Source organism: Vicugna pacos, chromosome 34 (genome assembly GCF_048564905.1).
Source record: "Vicugna pacos chromosome 34, VicPac4, whole genome shotgun sequence".
Taxonomy (NCBI): domain Eukaryota; kingdom Metazoa; phylum Chordata; class Mammalia; order Artiodactyla; family Camelidae; genus Vicugna; species Vicugna pacos.
This window is the reverse complement of record NC_133020.1, coordinates 1,030,393-1,050,644: the sequence shown is the minus strand read 5'-3', so window position 1 is coordinate 1,050,644 and position 20,252 is coordinate 1,030,393. Positions and strand designations below refer to the sequence as shown.

Here is a 20,252-nt window from a genome sequence, read left to right as displayed (position 1 = left end):
TAGAGCTCATCATTTTCAGTTTGCCTACACTTTCTTTGTCATCCTGCATTTACTGTGAGAAACTTACCTGTCAAACTGTTTTAAATTTTAAGAAAATGTGGTAACTGAAAAATGTAACTCAGAAACCCCAACAACGTAAGCAACGTAAGTGACAGCGAGTACTCAGGCTTACTTCCTGATGCTTTTGTCTACAGTATTTTAAGTGACATCATACCATCAAGGTGAGACTGTGAATATTCTCAATACTGTATATAAAGCATGTTAACTTAAAAACAATTGAGAAATAAAATACTGCACTTTCTAAAATGCACTAATCTAAGGCAAAACTATATATTTACTCAGGTTGAAGTTATAAAATCACAGAACATTGGAGTTTTTCATCTTTACTACAGTGACTCAACACTTACTAGTACATATGTTCTAAAACACATGAGTCATTGTTCCATATGAGTTGGTATAAAAGTAAACTTAAAGACCCTTTCACAAGTTAAAAAACATGAAGGTCCGCCGCCCCCTCACACAAAGGACTGACTCACCGTAAGGACTCTGAGAACCCCTCCTCCATCATTTACTGCCACCCTGTGGAGGTTCCTGGACACCAGGCCTTGGAGGTCTTGGCTCTCCCACATGATCGTACCTTCAAAGCTCTTTTGCGGAACAAGATGAACAGTGAGTCAGTTTCTTTATTGCTGTCATTTAGGTTTTAAGTACATTTTTGGAGAGAAGTTTTTTTCTAAGACACATCAGTTAGATTCTTAGTGCACACTCTAACGCACCAGTGCTAACACCGTGGTGTGTGTCTTAGAGGCATTTTTTTTTTGTGCTCATCTAAAATAACAAAGACCAGTTTTACATGCTGCTGTCTGTCTTTGTCCATTGTCTCAAAGGCATTTCCTCATGCACCTGCAGCTAACCACTCTTTCAAGTCGCTTGTAACAATGCCACTGAGTGGAGGCATCCTGATCCACTCACAGGTCCCTGCTGTCCAGCATTTTCACACTACCAGATACCTACTAAAATAATCCAAGGCATGTTCTGATGTAAATGTTTATTTTTCCCCCAACGCTTTGTTTTTTTATTTAAAGTAAATACCCAGAGGTGAAATGACTGGAAAGAACAGGTATGTTGGATATGGATTTTAATACATATTGCCAACATGCTTTTCAAAAGCAAATTATACTTGGAGGGTCATCAGCAATTTATGAGAATGCCCGCTGCCTTGTACTCTTCCCAGTGTGGGGTATTAGTCAAAGAAAAGAAGGTTACGCCAATTTAGTAGATTTAAGAAATGGCTCGTCACTTAATTGGTGCGTCTTCTGATTTGTAATGATGTTTATGAATTATACAATCTCTTCTGGGAATTGCCTTGTCATACTTCTTTGCCACTTACCTAGTGAGTTTTATGTTTCTTATTAATCCATTAAATTTATTTTAATAAATTATCTTAATAAGAATACTTTTTTTACAATTGTTTGCCACTTAATATGACAGTTTGAAATTCAAAAATCCATAAATTTTATCTTGTCCAATCTGACAAGCTTTTCCTTTGTGATTATCACTATTAAATTTGGAGCTTAGAAAGTTACACTCCATGCCCCATCTGAATTCCAGTGTCTCCTAACTTCTCCACAGTCCCATTTGGAGCATCTGCGCTCAGCTGGCTCCTCAGTGCTGCCACGTCTCAGCCCACTGTCACCTCCTGGGGAGGCTTTCTCCACAGACCCAACAGAAGACAGTCAACTCCCGATTTCTCTCTCTCACATCAGCCCGTCTTATTCTCTTAAAACCACTTACCACTCTTGATATTTATTTTTCTGTTGTCAAATGGACTCCTCCCACTAGACTGCAAACAAAACACCACAAGAGCGATGATCTTGACTGTCCTACCAACCTCTATGCCCTAGTACCTAGGATGCCTGGCATATAATAGGCACTCAAATAAATAAGTTAGTAAAATGGAACTCAAAATCAATTAGAATTAATTCTGGGCATATGTCTGGAGAAAACTCTAACTCAAAAATATACATGCACCCCCAATGTTCACAGCAGCACTATTTACAATAGCCAAGACATGGAAGTTAACCTAAATGTCCACTGACAGATGACTGGACAAAGAAGTTGTGGCATATTTATGCAATGGAGTACTACTCAGCCATAAAGAGAAAACAGTGCCATTTGCTGGAACATTGATGGACCTAGACATGATCATAGTAAGTGAAGCAAGTCAGACAAAGATAAATATCATATGATATCACTTACACGTGGAATCTGAAAAAAAAGATAATAAATGAACTCACTTACAAACCAGAAATAGATTCACAGATACAGAAGACAAATCAGTTACCAAAGGGGAAATGGGGTGGTGAGGTGAGGGATAAATTAGGAGTTTGGGATTAACAGATACACACTACTACATATAAAACAGGTAAACAACAAGGACCCACTGTACAGCACAGGGAACTATACTCAGTATCTTGTAATAATGTGTACTGGAAATGAATCTGAAAAAGGATATGTATGCATACGTGTAGCTGAATCACTGCTGTGCACCTGAAACTAACACAACATTGTACATCAACCACACTTCAATAAAAAATAAATAAAATAATTCTGGTATACAGCAGGAGATTAAAGATTCAGCTTTAGTATTCTGAAAGCACTTCACATATTAAAATTAAAAGATAAAGGACTTTACAGTAATGTCTCATTTAGCCAGCATTATAAGGAAACTATGCAAAACTGAATTTGTCCAATTAGCTAGGTCAATGGTTTGCAAGGTTTTTTTGTTTGTCTTGTTTTGTTTTTTAAAGTAAAACTTCTCTACCAAAGAAGATACAAACACAGAGACTCTGGACCCTCGGGCAGTGTGCTGTTCGATGCTGACCTAATGTATCTTTGAACTTCATGGTTTGGGACACTCCTGGTGGCCTCGGGCTCCTCAGAACAGATCCTGCAGATGTGCCTGGTGTCCTTATTCCCCAGAGAACATCACACCCACCTGAGGGGCTGTTGGAGGATGACTGAGTGAGTGATGATGGGTACAGGGAGGTGTCTGCTCAGCAAGTACAGCTTTTGTACCACAGACAGACACAGCCAAGCAGCCCTTGACAAGATTCCATGTCCTCATCTGGAACAGCAGCTGCTTATTTCTGTACTTCCCTGGGTGGCCTCAGCTCTGTACTGAACTTGATGTTCATGAACCTCAATTCTTTTTATAAAAACCAAAAAGCATTCTCACCAATAGATATATACACAGAAGAATCAAAAAAAGGCCAGGAAGGAAGGAATACACCAAGTATGCTGGACAACAGATCGGTGACTTCATATCCTTTTAACTTTTCCCTATTTTAGTGAAGTTTTCAACAGTGAATATGTATTACTTTCATACGTTTTCCTATTTTTACAATCAGGAAAAACGTTTTTGAAACTAAACATATGTACATGACTAAACCTGAGGGTCAATCTTCTTTCAGACATGAGCCATTATTTCAACTTTTGAGTGTCTTCTGTGTACCAGGTGGTGGGCTCTGTATCTGAAGATTGAAAGAAAAAAAGAATCAGCCGTATCTTTAAGTAAGTTTAACATGCCAGAAAAGGCTCAGCAAGGAAGGGTAGTCATTCTGCTGGGGAGGTCAGACAGCATGTCTAAAGCCGTGAGAGCTGAGCTATGTCTTAAAGGAGTCTGAGTCAGAAAAACAGGAGGTAGAGAAAGTAACACATGAACAACTATATGGAAACAAACTGGACAACCTAGAAGAAATGGACAAGTTTCTGGGAACATACAGTCCACCAAGACTGAATCAAGAAGAAATAGACTACTTGAACAGACCAATCACAAGAAATGAAATAGAATCAGCAATAAAAAACCTCCCTACAAACAAAAGTCCAGGGCCAGACAGCTTCACTGGGAAATTTTACCAAACAAAACAAGAGCTCATACTGATCCTTCTCAAACTCTTCCAAAAGATTGAAAAGGAGGGAACATTCCCAAATTCATTCCATGAGGCCACCATCACCCTGATACCAAAACCAGACAAAGACACCACAAAAAAAAATTACAGGCCAATATCATTGATGAACATAGATGCAAAAATCTTCAACAAAATATTAGCAAACAGAACCCAACAACACATAGAAAAGATCATACACCATGATCCAGCTGGATCCACCTCAGGGACACAAGGCTGGTTCAGCATAGACAAATCGACCAACATGACAGACCACACTAACAAGAGAAAGGACGAAAACCACATAATCATCACAACAGATGCAGAAAAAGCATTTGATAAAATTCAGCACCTATGTATGATAAAAACTATTACCAAAGTGCATATAGAGGGAACATAACATAATAAAGGCTATTAAAAAAAAATAACACACTAACAGGCAGACCTGAAACAGCACTGCGTGTTCAGAAAACTGTCAGGTAGTGTGGCACCGCCAAGGCGCCGGGCTGAGGAGGGGAGGGAAGGGGAGGTGGGGCTGGCCCTGCTGGAGCAGCCTGCCCCCTCCAGGAAGGCAGTGGGAAGCACGGAGCAGAAGGGCGACAGCATCCCACCTGCGGCTTTAGAGCCGCCCTCCAACACCAGAGAGGCAGCATGCGGAGGCCATGGGGAGAGCGGTAACGAGGCTATTTCAGGGTCCAGGTGAGAAGTCAACACCTGTCTTAGGAATTAAGACTGCCCTCTGAGAAAGTAATGAAGACACAAATAAATAGGAAGATATTCCATGACCATGGACTGGAAGAATTAAAAACTGTTAAAATGGGGGGTTGAGCCAAGATGGTGGAGTGGAGAGACTCCGCTCGCCCTCTCCCACAAACAAACTGAGAATTACATCTACAAACCCATCAAATCACACAGAACACCTGCTGAACTCTGGCAGAATGTCTCTCACTTCCAATTACAGGATTTACAAAATCCGATAAACAACAAGTTCATACGGTATATCACAAGGAACTATATTCAATTCAACATCTTGTGGTAACTTTTGGTGAAAATGTGAAAACAAATACACGTATGTTCATCTATGACTGAAGCATTGTGCTGTACACCAGAAACTGACACAACATTGTAAGTGGACTAGACTTCAATAAAAACAAAATGCATATATACAAAAAAAAATAGCTTTTGAGGCATTAAAAGAACTTAAAATATCCATAAAACACAAAGCAACCTGCAGATTAAGTTTAATCCCTATCAAAATTCCAATGGCATTTCTTACAGAAATACTACAAACAATCCTAAATTTTGTGTGGAATCATGAAAGACCTTCATGGCCAAAGCAATCTAGAGAAAGAAGCACAAAGCTGGAGGCATCATGTGCCCCGATTACAAACTGTACTACAAAGCTATAGTCATCAAAACAGTATGGTGCTGGCCTAAAACACACACATAGATCAATGGAACAGGATAGAGCCCAGAGATAAACCCACGCATATATGGTCCATTAATTCACAACAAAGAAGCCAAGAATATAAAATGGGGAAAGGACAGTCTGTTCAATAAACAGTGCTGGGAAAACTGGACAGCCACACATTGAACATGAATGAAAGTGGACCACTAACTTATGCCATACACAAAAATCAACTCAAAATGGATTAAAAGCTTGAATGTAAGACCTGACACCATGGAACTCCTATAAGAAAGCATAAGCAGTAAGCTACTTGACATCAGTCTTGGGTATGACTTTCTGAATTTGACACTAAAAGCAAAAGCAACAAAAGTAAAAATAAACAGGTAGGGCTACATCAAACTAAAAATCTTCTGCACAGCAAAGGAAACCATCAACTTGAAAAGGCAACCTACCATATAGGAGAAAATATTTGTGAAATCATGTATCTGATAAGGAGCTGATATTCAAAGTATATAAAGAACTCACACAACTCAATAGCAAAAGCCAAAGAATCCAATTTTGAAAAATGGAGAGAGTATCTGAATAGACATTTTCTAAAGACATACAGATGGTCATCAGGTACATGAAATGGTGTTCAGCATCACTAATAATGGAGCTGCAAATCAAAACCACAATGAGATGTCACCTCACACCTGTTAGAACAGCTATCATCAAAAAGACAAGAAATAACAAGTGCTGGTGAGGATTGTAGAAAAGGGAACTTTTGTGCACTGTTGATGGAAATTCAATTTGGTGCAGCCACTATAGAAAGAAGTTTGGAGGGTCTTCAAAACATTAAAAATAAAACTAATATCTGATCCAGCAATTTCACTTCTGGGTGTTTACCCAACGGAAATGAAAACACAATCTCAAAAAGATACCTGAACCCCTGTGTTCACTGCAGCGCTATTTACAACAGCCAAGGCAGGTCAGCAACCTAGGTCTTAAGTGTCCATCAAAGGATGAATGGGTGAAGAAAATGGCATATCTATATACAGCAGAGTATTACTCAGCCATAAAAAAGAATGAAATCAAATCCTAATGATTAATATTTAAGAGGAAAACAAAAGAGGAAACAAAGTACAGGGAAGAAGACCAGGCCAGATGAAGCTGAACCAGAAGAATGGACATCGTATGAGCTGAGAGAAAACCACAGGCCCCCAGGGCAAGGACTAAAGTGTCCCCAGGAGTTGGCAGTAGGTCACAGGAATCTTAGTGACTGTAGTGCCAAATGAACCGTGCCAGAGTAAGAGCCATAGGGACCAAATCAAAGCTTTGCCTGGAAACTAGAAATCTAGCAAGTATGATGAAGGACAAGTAACTCTCTGGTCCACTCAGGTGACACCTGGCACCTGACTTCCATTTCTCCTGCCCAGCACCCAACTCCATTTTGTTTGATGGGGTCATGATTAACATCAACAGTGTTGACTAGATTGAGTAATTACCAGAAAAACTCATTGACCAAGAAAGTGATCCTGGTTTACTCACTCCACTTACATCACCCACCAGTTGTTCTGTTATTAGGGAAAGGAGATGCTCTGTCCTCCTCACCTCTCCTGCACCTGCTCTGTGTCACAGTTAAATTTCTCCTTCCCACTTTCTTTCTTACATGCCTGCTTTTTCCTCCCTGGTACAAAGTCATCACAAAGCCAAGAATCTCTGCAGATGTGAAACAACCTGTCTGTAGCAGTTCCCTGCTAAGATCACAGAACCACAGTAAAAGGGAGGACAACACAGCATGGTACACGTTGGGAAAATGAGTGCCACCAAATCCTGTCCCCTATAACAGAAGCAGCTCACGCTGTTCATTCTTCTGTGTCTTATTCCAAATAAGCATGTAAGTACCCCTAACACTAACAAGAACGTCTCTAGTGACTTGGGTTGAATGAAAATAGTCTTTTTCCTGAAATCAGTCTCAGGTGTACTACTAAGGAAAATATGAAATTAGAGAAGTAAATATTTTAAGCGAAACACACAGCAGTCTCCACTTAAGCCTGTGAATCCTGCTGAGATTTATGCTCTAGTGAGTCACAGCGAAAACACCACAAGAGACCTGCTCAGCAGACACGTGTTCCTCCAGCAGCCTGTGAGGTGTGGGGAGCAGGAGATGACGGACGTGCCATCTGCCTCTCCCCCTCGGATGGGGTAAATGATCTGTGTCTCTCCTGCCATCCTTCACTGGCAACAGGAAACAGGCAAACCCACCCCTTCTTCACTTTCATTTCTTTCTGTGCAAATCAGCCCACTTAGGCTTGATGCAGCAAAAGTGACTGTCCATGTGAAATTAAACACGGTTTCAACAAAAATAGGATTTTGTGTAAAAGGAAAGAATATTTTATGTTAAAAAGTTTATTTTTTCTTTTAATAAAGCTAATACATATTTATTTCAGAACATTTAGGAAATAAATACCCAAAAAGGAAATGAAGATCCATAATCTTACTCCCTCAAATGGAGACACTATTAAATAACTGGGTGTTTATAAAAGAAAAAAGCATTACTCAGATATAATGAGAAATCAAAAGCCAATGTAGCTTAAAGCTCAAAGGGAAATGAAGATCAAAGGCTATGTGAAAAGACACATGCACCCCAGTGTTCAAAGTAGCACAGCATACGGAAGCCAAGACATGGAAGCAACCTAAATGGCCATCGAGAGATGACTGGATAAAGAAGTTGTGGTATATTTATATGATGGAATACTACTCAGCCATAAAAAGAATAAAATAATGTCATTTGCAGCAACATGGATGGACCCAGAGATAGTCATTCTAAGTGAAGTAAGCCAGAAAGAGAAAGAAAAATACCATATGATATCACTCATATGTGGAATTAAAAAAAAAAAAGGACACTATGAACTCATCTACAAAACAGAAACAGACTTACAGACCTAAACAATCTTATGGTTACCGGGGAAAGGGGGTGGAAAGGGATAAATTTAGGAGTTTGAGATTTACAAATATTAGCCACTATATATAAAAATAGATTTTAAAAAGTTTCTTTTGTATAAAAAAAAAATCACAAAGCTTTAGCCAGTACAAGTCTTAATAATGTAAAAGGCCACCCACTGATGTGGCTGAGTGTCCCCTCAGCAGTGCCTATGGCCAGGTATACCATCCTCAACACTGACAGGGGAGGCAAGCCCTTGCCCCAACCTAATTTCTATTTTGATAAACTTCAACCCTACAAAAAAGTTGAAGATTAACACCCAAACACTGATGGCAGACACTGGCCACGTGTGCTTTATTTGTCTGTATACAGACTTTTCTGTTCGTTGTTGAATCATTTGAAAGTAAAATGCATTTCACCTTTACTTCAGCATGTATTTCCTAACGACAAGGACACTCTGAGGGAAGGGTAATATTTCATTGTGAACAAAATCAAAAACTAATTCTTTCTGTGAGTCTGACTGAGATAATGGAGTAGACCCCATAAAATTGTGATTAGCCTAAAGTTAAGGTTAAAGCTTATCTTCTCCCTCGCTACCCCAAACTGTGACTCCTTCCTCTTCGAGTTTCTCATCCGAGGCACTCCTGACCTCTTGGGCCATCACTATTTGCTGTGGGGACTGTCCCATTCAGGGGAGGCTGCTCAGCGACATCCTGGCCTCTCCCCACAATCTGCTGGTCCTCCTCCATGCCCGGCTGCAACAGCTAAACATACCTCCAGACACTGCTGAGAGTCCCCTGGGGGCAGCCTGCCCCAGGCGGGGGAAACACAGCACTTCAGGAAAAGGAACTCCCCATCCTCAGGTACCAGCAGTAACAAGGACAGCATATACCTGTTTACTGACTGCCTGCCACAGGGCAGCACGTTCTCAACATTCTACATCCATTCGTTTACTCCCTGAACAACCCTCTGAACTGGGTCGCTGCACAGAGGAGGAGAGACACAGTGGGGTTAAGCAGCCTGCACAAGGTCACAGGGCCAATGAGGGGCAGAGCAGGGACCCACACACAGCCCCACTGCACTCACAGGTGTCCGCCCTGATGCACTTAACTCCCAGGCACGGCGGAGCTTCCCGTCCTACTTGGGCCAGTCCTCGGACGCTGTCCGTGAAGACCAGCCCGACAGCAGCTTCAGACCTTTCCGATTGTGCCCGACACTAGGCTAGTGCTCCCGGTCCTCAGAGTCCCAGGACTCTCCCCTTGGTCCTGCCCATGTTGGCTCTCAGTAGAAGAGCTGGACTCTCACCTGTGACTTGCTTCAATCCCAAAGAAGCCTGCTGACCAGTCACAGTGTAGAAATCTGCTTACAGCTGTGCCCGGGATGCAGTAAGTTACGGCAGGGCCATGTCAGCTTTTCCTCCCCAACTATCATGAGCTGCTTTAAGGGCAGGGATCTTTGAACTATGTCATTGTACATCCCCGGTACTCTGCACAGACTTAGCTCTCAATAAACAAGTCAACAAACCAAATGGCTTCCTTCAAAAACAGATCCAACACTTGGCCAATGCTACTTAGTTGAGCCACTATTCTTAACTAAGAGCTACCAGGGGGAGGGTACAGGTCAGTGGCAGAGCATGTGCTTAGCATGCACGAGGGCCTGGGTTCAATCCCCAGTACCTCCAATAAAGAAAAACAAAGAGATACCTTTGATAGTACATACTTCATTTAAAAAAGAAAAAATTCATACATGAAATTTAGAAAGGATATAACACAAATGGCATTCTCATATAATGCTGACAATTACTCAGATTGATTAAAAACCGCAATTGTCCTCGAGAAACAAATGATGTATCTCAAAACTGTGTATAAATTTGAGCCAACAATTCATCCTGATAACCAGCTATGTACACAAGCGTGTCAGGATGTTCACCATAGTCTTTTTTATAACACTAAGAAACTGGGAAATTTTTCACAGTATGTTTTAGTTTTGCTTTTATTTCACATTTCAAAAAAAATTTTTTCTTTTTTTTTTTGAGAGTAATTAGGTTCATTTATTCATTTATTTTAATGGAGGGACTGGGGATTGAGCCCAGGACCTCGTGCATGCTAAGCACGTGCCCTGCCACTGAGATATAACTTTCCCCACTATTTCATATGTTTTTAAATAGAAGTTCACATATAGGTGAGACAAAGGAGCTCCCTTTGACACTTATGGAATTAACACATATAGTTTAACTACTAGTACTCAACTCCGGAGGGCCACAGCATGTTATAAAACGTGTGATTTTGCTGTTGCATAAATGTGGACAGCACCCCCTCCCTTCCCATGAAGGGCGGCAGGAAACTGTTTCCTGATTAGTGCAGGACCTGTCCACCATCGAGCTCTCACATCTTAACTCAGCTCCGATACTGCCGGATGAGCCCCAGCGCTGAGCTACAGTGACCACCAGAGATGACCGGAAAACTAACCCCACTGCGGTTCCAAAGCCCTGGGCTCAGAACTGACCTCAGACTAGACCGGAGCAGCCTGGAAAGCCCGAGGTTGACGGATGAATGATCTGTAACACACTGGGATGCAGCTGCATTCCGGTTAACTCCAGGCCTGATGAGGGCACCTGGCAGCTGAGATGGTTTCCAGCACACATCTCCTTAAGACTGGACCGAGAGCTACAGCCTTGTTTCAAATATCCTCCACACCTCGGAGTAGTTTTATTAACCCTGGAGATGTGGCTGATCACTCTCCTGTTATCTGTCTGCACCTCCCTCCACCCCAACACTTTAGATCCCTAACTATCTGCTTCACTCCAGTGGCAGCTACGTCTGGTCCATCAGCACACCTATTACTGTCCTTTGTCGTTAAGGCAGGCACATGGTTTCTGGCCCACTAAATAAACCACGGCAACATGCAACACTTCTCAAAAGCCGTGGTGTGGAACCCGTGGGGCTCCGTGAAGCTCTCCTGGGGCGCGAGGGCGGAGTGCCACACTGAGCTGCCTCCCAGCTGGTGGCCCCACCTCCCGCTATGGGGAGCAGCCCCGGGACAGGAAAAGGTACGTGCCCGCTTTGAAAGCACACGCCCAGGACTGGGAAAGCCCACGTGGTACTGGAGCCTTCTCGCTCTGGGCTGTACCTCTGGTAAGATGAACTGCTCCACAGGCTTGTACCACAGCTTGTTCACCTGCACCCCACAGCTCGGAGGGCTGAAGCGAGCGACAAAGAGGACCTCCTGCAAATGCGGGGGGAAGGAATACAAGAAGAAATACCTCACATCAGTCATGGCAGATGCAATGGGTTTCCAAACAGCTTATGGCTCGGTCAGCTAAACTCTCAGTGGCCCCAACCATGGTTACAAACATGGTTCCACTGTGGTTTCGGAACCACTTGGGTTTTCTAGTGCAATCATGGTTATTAAACAAAGATATTTAATATACGAAAGTTGTCAATAAGTTCTAAGACACTAAATATATAACCCACATAACCTCAAAAAAGCCACCTTACAATGAGGGGCATTAGGAGCGGTATAAGGTGTGTTGAATTAAACCAACTACCAGGCTTGGCCCCAGAGAGTTAGGAATAAACTAAGAGATTAGCGATTTCTACATAGAACAGAGGTACCCAGGAATTTCCCTTCAAAAGGACCCTTTAGAAGAGAAAAACAAAAGTGAAAAAGGAAACACAAGAGAGGGCTGTCTGTCTCTGTCTATTGTTTTCTTTGGGTCCTTTCTCCCTGTTTTAGGCAAGAATATCTCCTTATTCTCAAGCCTACTCTTAGATACCAATTTACCACAGGGGAAGCTTCTGTTAAAGCTATCAAGGCCATGCAGAAAGTCAGAATGAAGGGGGTTTTAATAAATTATGCATGTTTCTTTCATTAACATCAACTCTTGGCAATGCTGTGGTAAGACTTTTTACATGGTGACAACCTGTGAACCCAGAAGGGTCTACCTTAGATTACGCCTTTCTTGAGGACAAGGATTAACCTCTCCTTGGTTAAAAATAAGGCAGCTCAAAGTTAAGTCAACATGATCAAAAACTGCATCTAAATCAAACCACTTGACCGATATAAAACAGGAAAGTATTACCATACTTGAGAGGAAAGGTAATCAATAAAGACAGGCCAAGATGACTCAGACTTAGAGCAGCAGACAGGATCTTACAGCCGTTAATCACACTTAAGGTCAAGGCCATAGAGAATATGTTCAAACTGAACTCAGAAAAATACAAAAAAAAAATACAAAATACAAAAACTTCGAGAATTAAATGGAAATTTTAAAACTAAAATGTACAATATCTTAAAAAAATCACTGGCTAGGCTTAAAAGATTTGAGGTGACATAAGAGTCAGTAAACGTGAATATAGGTGAACAGAAATCAAATTTCAAATCAAATTTGAAAAACAGGAAAAAAACTGAAAAAAATGAACACAGTCTTATGATCTGTGAGACAATATGAAAAAGTCTAACATACATGTAAGTGGAATCCCAGAATGACTGGAGAGAAATGGGGTGAAGAAAAACCCAGCAAAAACCACACTAAGGTACAACACAATCAAATTGCTTAAAACCAATACGTATAAAGAGAAAAACTCAAGAGTAGCCAGGAGAAAACAAAACCAAACTCACACTACATACGTCATACACCAGAACAACCATCCGAAGGCAGACTGACTTCTCTCCAGGAAACACAGAGGCCAGAAAACACTGGAGTGCTATCTTTAAAATACTGGAAAGTAAAGAAGGCAACCCAGAATTTCAATATCTAGAAAATACCCACAAAAAAAAGGAGGGGAAGAATAAAGGCAAAATAAAAACATTTTCAGAAAAATGAAAACTAAGCAAATTCATCACCAGCATACTTGCACTGTAAGAATTAGTAAAGATTATGATTTGGGCTGAAGGAGAAGGTATCAGATGGATATTCAGGAGGAATGAAGAACAACAGAAATGGTAAATAAGTGAGCAAATATAAAAGATTATTTTCTTTAAATTACTTTAACATACATTTAGCTTTTTAAAGCAAAAGCCATAGCACTGTATCGTGGGATTTATAGCACACAGAGATATAAGGCATATGACAACCAGAGCAAAGAAGACTGGGGATGGTAAATTGGGTTATACAAGGCTCTTACATTTTATATGAAGGGGTACAATGTTAACTTAAAGAAGATCAAAAAGTTCAGGATGTGTATTGTAATTCTTATGTCAATCAGACACAAAAAATTATAGTACAAAGAGCTGTAGCTAAAAGGACAACAGAGAGATTAAAGTGGAATTCTAAAAAAATACCCAATTAACCCAAAAGAAGGCAGGAAAGGAGGAACAGAAAAACAAACAAAAAGTAGAACATGCAGAAAACAAATAGCAAAATGAAAAACTGAAATCCAAACACTTTACTAATTGCATTAAATGTAAATGGAATAAACACTCCATGTAAAAAGCAGAGATTCTCAGACTGGATAAAAAGGAAGACCTAACTATATGTTGTCCACAAGAAACACAACTTCCAGCAATATATAAAAAGAATAATACATCACAATCAAGAGGAATACGAAGTTGGCTGAACACTCCAAAAGTTAATAAACATAATTCATCACAGTAACAGAATAAAGGAGAAAAACCCTGGAAACATTCCAGATGCCCATCAAGACTAGATAAACATTGTACGTTGTTGGAATACAACTTAGCAATTCAAAGAAGGAAAAGGAAAAATTTACTGTTACATACAATAACATGGATTAATTTCAAAAATATTATGTTGACTGAAAGAAGCCTTACACAAGAGACTGCTTAGTATATGATTCTACTTATATATGAAGTAGGATCCTACAACAGGCAAAACTAGTCAATGGTTGGGGAAAAAAAACAACTGGTTGCCTCTAGGGAATAACATGAGGTGATAGGAGTTTAGATTACACAGGTTTATGCTGCTCAAAAAACTGAATGCAGATTACACTGCATGTAAAATTTTAAAACCATAAAGAAATATTAAAGTCTAATTAATGATATGCACACTGAAGTGTTTAGGGCTGAAGTGTACTGAGGCCAGCAACTTACTCTAAAATACATTTTTTATGAAAGATTGATGAACAACCACAGATATCATAAAGGAAATACAGCAAAATATAACTATTGTATAAATTAGCTGGTGGATATATGGATGTTCACTGTATAATTCTTTCAAGATTTATGTAGTTTAAAACCCAGAAACAGATCTTTTCAAGTACAACTCCTTGTTACACACCTTCAGATACACTCTGGGAACAATCATGTCTCCCCAAATATCAGCAACAGTAACCCCAGTTGTTTTAAATGTTTATTCCTTCTACACCCTTATTACAAAAAAGGTTTGAAGCAGCTGTTAGTCTGTTATGGTGACAGACTTTTCAGGTTGGAAGAAAGAGGCAGTAATACTTGATTATTCCTACAAGTACAAAACTTTTAATATTTATTATCAACTTGTGAAACTCTTTAGACTTCAAGGGATTGTCCAACTCCTCCTTCCCTAGATATAACAACATTTACTCATTGGTACCCTCTCCCCAAACCAGTGCTGTAACACATTACACCATCATGAAAAGGTGCAAGTCTCCCAACCTAATAACTGCCATGAGGAAAAGCTGATGGCTTTGAAAAAGAAAAATGGGGAAAAGCGTATACAAAGCAGTACGTACATCCTGATCTGCCTGGCAAAGCTTGATGGTGATGTTCCTCTGGAAACCCCCATCGCTGGCATCATAAAACACCCCGAGACTGGTAATAATGATTGGATACAGAACGCGGAAGCTCACGCTGACAACTCGGTCCTCAGAGAGCCCTGATGAAGTTTCTTCGGAAAGACTGAATGCTTCAATTTCCTGATTCAAAACTACAGAAGAAATGAGAAAAGGAGTCTTCCATAAAGAAATATACTATTTTATTTTACTAATATGCAGTAATGAAGTGGGCTTGATAGCAAAATCTAGATAATTATTTGTTATACAATTCTTTCACAAATGGCAATACATTTTTAAAATGTTTCAGAAATATGGCTGCTTCTGGGGCAGGGGTAAAATTTATTTTAAAATTTAAGAATGAAATTTTCAGCCACATCTAAGTAAAATATTTAATTATCAGAACTACTGTAACAGATTTTTGTACAAACATGTACACATGTGTGTATACAAATGCTACAGGGAATATTAAATTTAAAGGCATCTATTAGGAAAGGCTAAATGGGAATACTGACTGTAGTCATAAATAATGAGTAAATTCCACCTTGCTCTGCAAATTCCCAAGATCCTACTTCTTGCTGAGCACTTTTTGTGGTGTCAGGCAATTATCACAGTACAAAAATAACTGAAATCACTTCAACACTGAAAACCTCTTGCTATACACTATCAATAAGAAATAAGCACATCAAACGTGGTGAGCATTTCTGACCCCTACTTGGTGTTATGTCCCAACACATTTAATTTGCACAACTACCCTGTGTGGTAGTTGTGTGACCTTATCTCCAGGTCACAGATTAAGACAATGAAGCCCAGAGACGTTAAGTAATTCGATGAAGGTCATAGAAAGTGGCAGAGCCTGGATTCAAACCCAGATTTACTGCCTTCAAATTTGAAACTCTTTCTATTCCCCCTCAGTTGTCTAATCAAAGCCCAAAACAGTCCTTTTCAAATAATTTTCTCAACTACCATAAACAGATCAGGAGATATTACATGAGGCACTTAATATGGCTGAGAATATCAGTGCCACCTTGAGAAATAATATAAAAACTTATTTTAAAAGATTATTATATCAAAGTTCTTTGTATTTCTTAGATCTGTGGTTTTCCAACTTTGCAGATCACACAACCTCATCAGTTAAAAACATTTGTACACATACTCATTTATTTACAGAACATACATGTTATTATCAGTTAATATATTCAATATTAATAAAGATTACATTTTATTTTCAGATAATTTTATTTTCATATAAACAGAAACTGTTTTCTTCCCACACCCCAGTGGATCGTTTAGATCCCTAGAATGCTATTTTACACTTAGTGGATGCTCAATAAAATGTGACTAAATGGAATTGATGGCTCCTAACCAATCACATACATAAGCAGGAGGAAAAAAAGGAGGATACAGATTTCATCACGGGCTGGGCAAGCACTGGCCAGAGACTCTAGACCCCAAATATACTGGACAACAACAAAAGCTTTTCTCTTTAATATACTTGGTAAATAGGATACCCAAGCTGAAGCGTGTCTGTCTACTAGAGGCAGTAGGTTAAGCACATTATGACATGCAACCTATTTTCTATATAAAACAAATGTACCTTGAACTTCAAGCTCCCTGGACACAAGGGATCCTGCTGCTTTGACAATGCTATTAATCAGAACTTTGATACACCCTGAGTATCTTGATGACCTTAAGGTACTGAAGTAAATCTAAATGCTATTTAAATCATCAAAAAGATAAAATTAGGTTCAATCTTAATTTAGTTATACCTATTTTAAAAAACTGGTAACCTAGGTATTATGTATATGAAAAATTTCTGTTAAAGAAAAGCTTCACTCCTTTATTACTAATGAATAGTAGCATTTAAAATAAAAGTCTGGTTAATTTGAAGGTAAGGTTTCTTTAAATTTGGTTTGGTTTGGTTTTGGATTTCAAACATAATTTGTTCTAAGCTACTTTTACATCATTTGTAATACAGCATTTTGTTAGGTTCCTGATCCCTTTGGGCCCCCAGTGAAAAGCTAAAGGACTCTCTCCCCTAAAAAACACAATTATACACAAAATTTTAACATTTAATGATGTGAGCTAAATTCACAGACCTCCTAAGTAAGAAACCTCTGCTGTACAATAGACCTGAAAATATAGTCCCCAATTTGTTTTTTAAAAAAAGCTGATTGAAGCACAATTTATAAAAAGGCAGGTTCCTTAAAATAACAATAAACACTTATCATGTCCCAAGAACTATTCTATTTTATATGTATCAACTAATTTCATCATCATGTCAATCCCTTTCAGGTTAAGTACTTTTATCCCCAGTTTATGGAAAATGAAACTGAGGCACAGGGGTAAATAACTCTTTGAAGGTCATACAGCCGGAAAATGACACAGCCTATACTTAAGCCAGGAAGCCTGACTCCAGAGCCTGAGCTCTTAACCACTATACTATCACTGCCTGCAAAAGCAAGGTGCGGATAATTACATAGGTGTGGAAAACTTTAAAACACCTGAAGTCATAATCAGCACATGTAAGATTTGGAAAAGTTTAAGCTCCCTTAGAACCACAGCTGAACATAATGGGAAATACTAATAAAACAGACAGATACAGTTATCAGCTTCCTAAAACTGGTTCCCTGGTAACAGAGAACCTAACTGGGATCATTCTTCATCCTCATCAGAACTCCCACAAGTTTGTTTTTTTTTTAACTGAAATACAGTTAAAAAATTTGTGGAAATTGACACAATATTGTAATTGCAAGGAATAAAAAAATTTACCTATGTCTTCTGTTTCTTTTTACTATGTGTTTTACTATATTTCTTTTGCAAAAGCTTAGGCAATAATTCTTACAGAAAGTTAATTCACAATATTTATATCAAAGGTATTATAAATCAACAGGCTGGTGAAATCAGCAGTTTTCCATAACTTTAAAATTCAGTAATTCAGGATTTAGTTATGCACAAGGATTTCCAGATGCATCTGAATCATACTAAAAAATAAACTCTCCTGGATCCTAAAATTACACATATCTATAAAGAATCTTCACAGATGCCCAGAGTGTTTAGTCTGTCTGTCAAAAAGGATGAAAGATAAATTTTCATGAAAGTTCAATTTTAGTCTGCTAAAAATAGACCACTGTACTCTCCAGCTCAGCTTCTTCTTGACATCAAACATGTACAGTACTCCTCCCCTCTGGTCAGTGGTTTCACTTTCCAAGGTTTTAGTCACCCACAGTCAACTGTGGTCCGAAAGCATTAAGTGGAAAATTCCAGAAATAATTCCTAAGTTTTAAACTGCAGGCTGTTCTGTGCAGCATGACAAAATGCCTGGCCATCCAGCTCTGTCCCACCTGTCATGTGAACCGTCCCTCTGTTCAGTGTATCCCACCCACAGACACTCAGAAGCTGTTCGGGTTAGCAGATCAACTATCAGAGCGTCCGGGTGCCTGTGTTCCAGTAAGCCTTATTTTACTTCCGTGAGGCCCCAAAGCACAAGAGCAATGACGGTGGCAGTTCGAATATACCAAAGAGAAGCCATAACATGCTTCCTTTAAGTAAAAAGGTGAAAGTTGTCCACTTAATAAGGACAGAAAAAAAACAAAACATGCTGAGGGTGCTAAGATCTACAGTAAGAACAAATAATCTATCTGTGACATTACCAGGAAGGAAAAGACATCTGTGCTAATTTTGCTGTCACACTTCAAATTGCCGAAATGATGGCCACGTGCGTAATAAGTGCTTAGGTAAATGGAAACGGCATTACATCTGTACAATAAGCTATTTTGAGAGACCATATCACATAATTTTTATTACAGTTTGTCTTTATAACTGTTTTATTTTATTATTTATTGTTGTCAGTCTCTTAAACTTTATCCCAGTCTCTCTGAATAGGAAAAGACATAGTACCTGCAGGGTTTGGTCCTATGCAGGGTTTGAGGCATCCAAAGTAGGGTCTTGGACTGGGTCCTCAGTGGATAAGGGGGCACTAGTGTATATGGAGTCGCAGGGCTGAGGACAAGGAAGACTCACCTAGGTTGGTGATGTTTAGGAGTCTGCAGGAGTAAGGATCCTCCCTGTCTTCCACAGGCACTTGGCAGCCACGAGCACCTATTACAAACTTCACAAGCACACTGAGAAGTGTTGGCGTTAATAGCGGTCATTGATCTTCCCCTTGCACACACTCATTTCCTCAGGCCCGTTTCATTTTACTTTCAGACACAAGTATTTATTAGGATGAAATCTAACTGCTTCTCTTCTAGCAAAAAGGGGAACCAGCAAACCAAAAGTTGCTAACTACCAAATGACTTACACATAAGCCCTCTACTGTGGTACTATATTAAAGTGAGCGTGAAGCTGTCTGGCCTGGCCACCAGCAAAGGCTCATGTCTTTTCAAGGCAAACTACAGCAAAGTCAGCTTCTCCTGCCCATACCCACAAACACATCTGTATCTGCAATCTTCTTTACTGGCTTTCTTCTATTTCAGAAAGTGTTCCTTTTGCTCAAGATTAGTCTTTCTTTGTTGTTTTTTCTGGGGGGGTGTGATTAGGTTTATTTATTTTTAGTGGAGATACTTGGGATTGAACCCAGGACCTTGTGCATGCTAAGCACACACTCTACCACTGAGCTACATCCTCCCCCTCAAGATTAGTCTTTCTGTCCAAGAGGAAGTCCTCTCCTCTCCTTGACCTTGCGTCACTAGCTACCTGTGCCCACGGCTCCTTCCCTACATGTTATAAGTATGATGAAGCCTGGACATTAATTTCTGTTTACCTACCATCCCCCCTGGCCCCCATCCTTTCTTTTACAGTGAAGTCCTACAAAGGAACTACTAAAATTGCAGCCTCTAGTTGCTCATTTCACAAAACAGATTTTGGCTTCAATACCCATCATTCCCGCTGAGACGTCTACCATCAGTATAGCCAGTGATCTGCTGCTAAATCAGCAGACGCTCTCCAGCCCTCACCTACGCAGCTTCCTGTGGCTCTTAGAAGAGCTCTCTCCCTTCTCCACGCAGCTGCTCAGTGGGCTCCACAACTCTCCTCGCCCAGCTGGTCCAGTATGTGTGGGTTTGACCCCGGGGCTTTGCCCTGGGACCTCTTCTCACTTTACTCACTCTTTTCACTTGCTCTCACTGGACAATTTTTATTCCCAAGGCTTCAACTAGTCTGAGAATGATTCCTGAATTGGCATCTCTACTTTGGCCTCAACTTCTAAGTTAAAGATCCATCAATTCATGGTACATCTTAACCTAGATGGCCCAAAGACAGTGGCT

At 39.9% G+C, this 20,252-nt stretch overlaps 1 protein-coding gene across 1 annotated transcript in view; it reads right to left on the bottom strand.

Annotated features, from left to right (window-relative positions):
• Positions 1-20,252, bottom strand: part of LOC140685450 (UDP-GalNAc:beta-1,3-N-acetylgalactosaminyltransferase 2-like) — a 44,988-nt gene that overhangs the window by 7,650 nt on the left and 17,086 nt on the right. Inside the window, exons 3-6 of the mRNA XM_072954599.1 lie at positions 19,009-19,109; positions 14,947-15,140; positions 11,408-11,503; positions 537-647 (exon numbers count right to left, since the gene is read on the bottom strand). Of these exons, the coding sequence (XP_072810700.1) occupies positions 537-647; positions 11,408-11,503; positions 14,947-15,140; positions 19,009-19,109 (502 nt within the window). The remainder of the gene's footprint in view (positions 1-536; positions 648-11,407; positions 11,504-14,946; positions 15,141-19,008; positions 19,110-20,252) is intronic.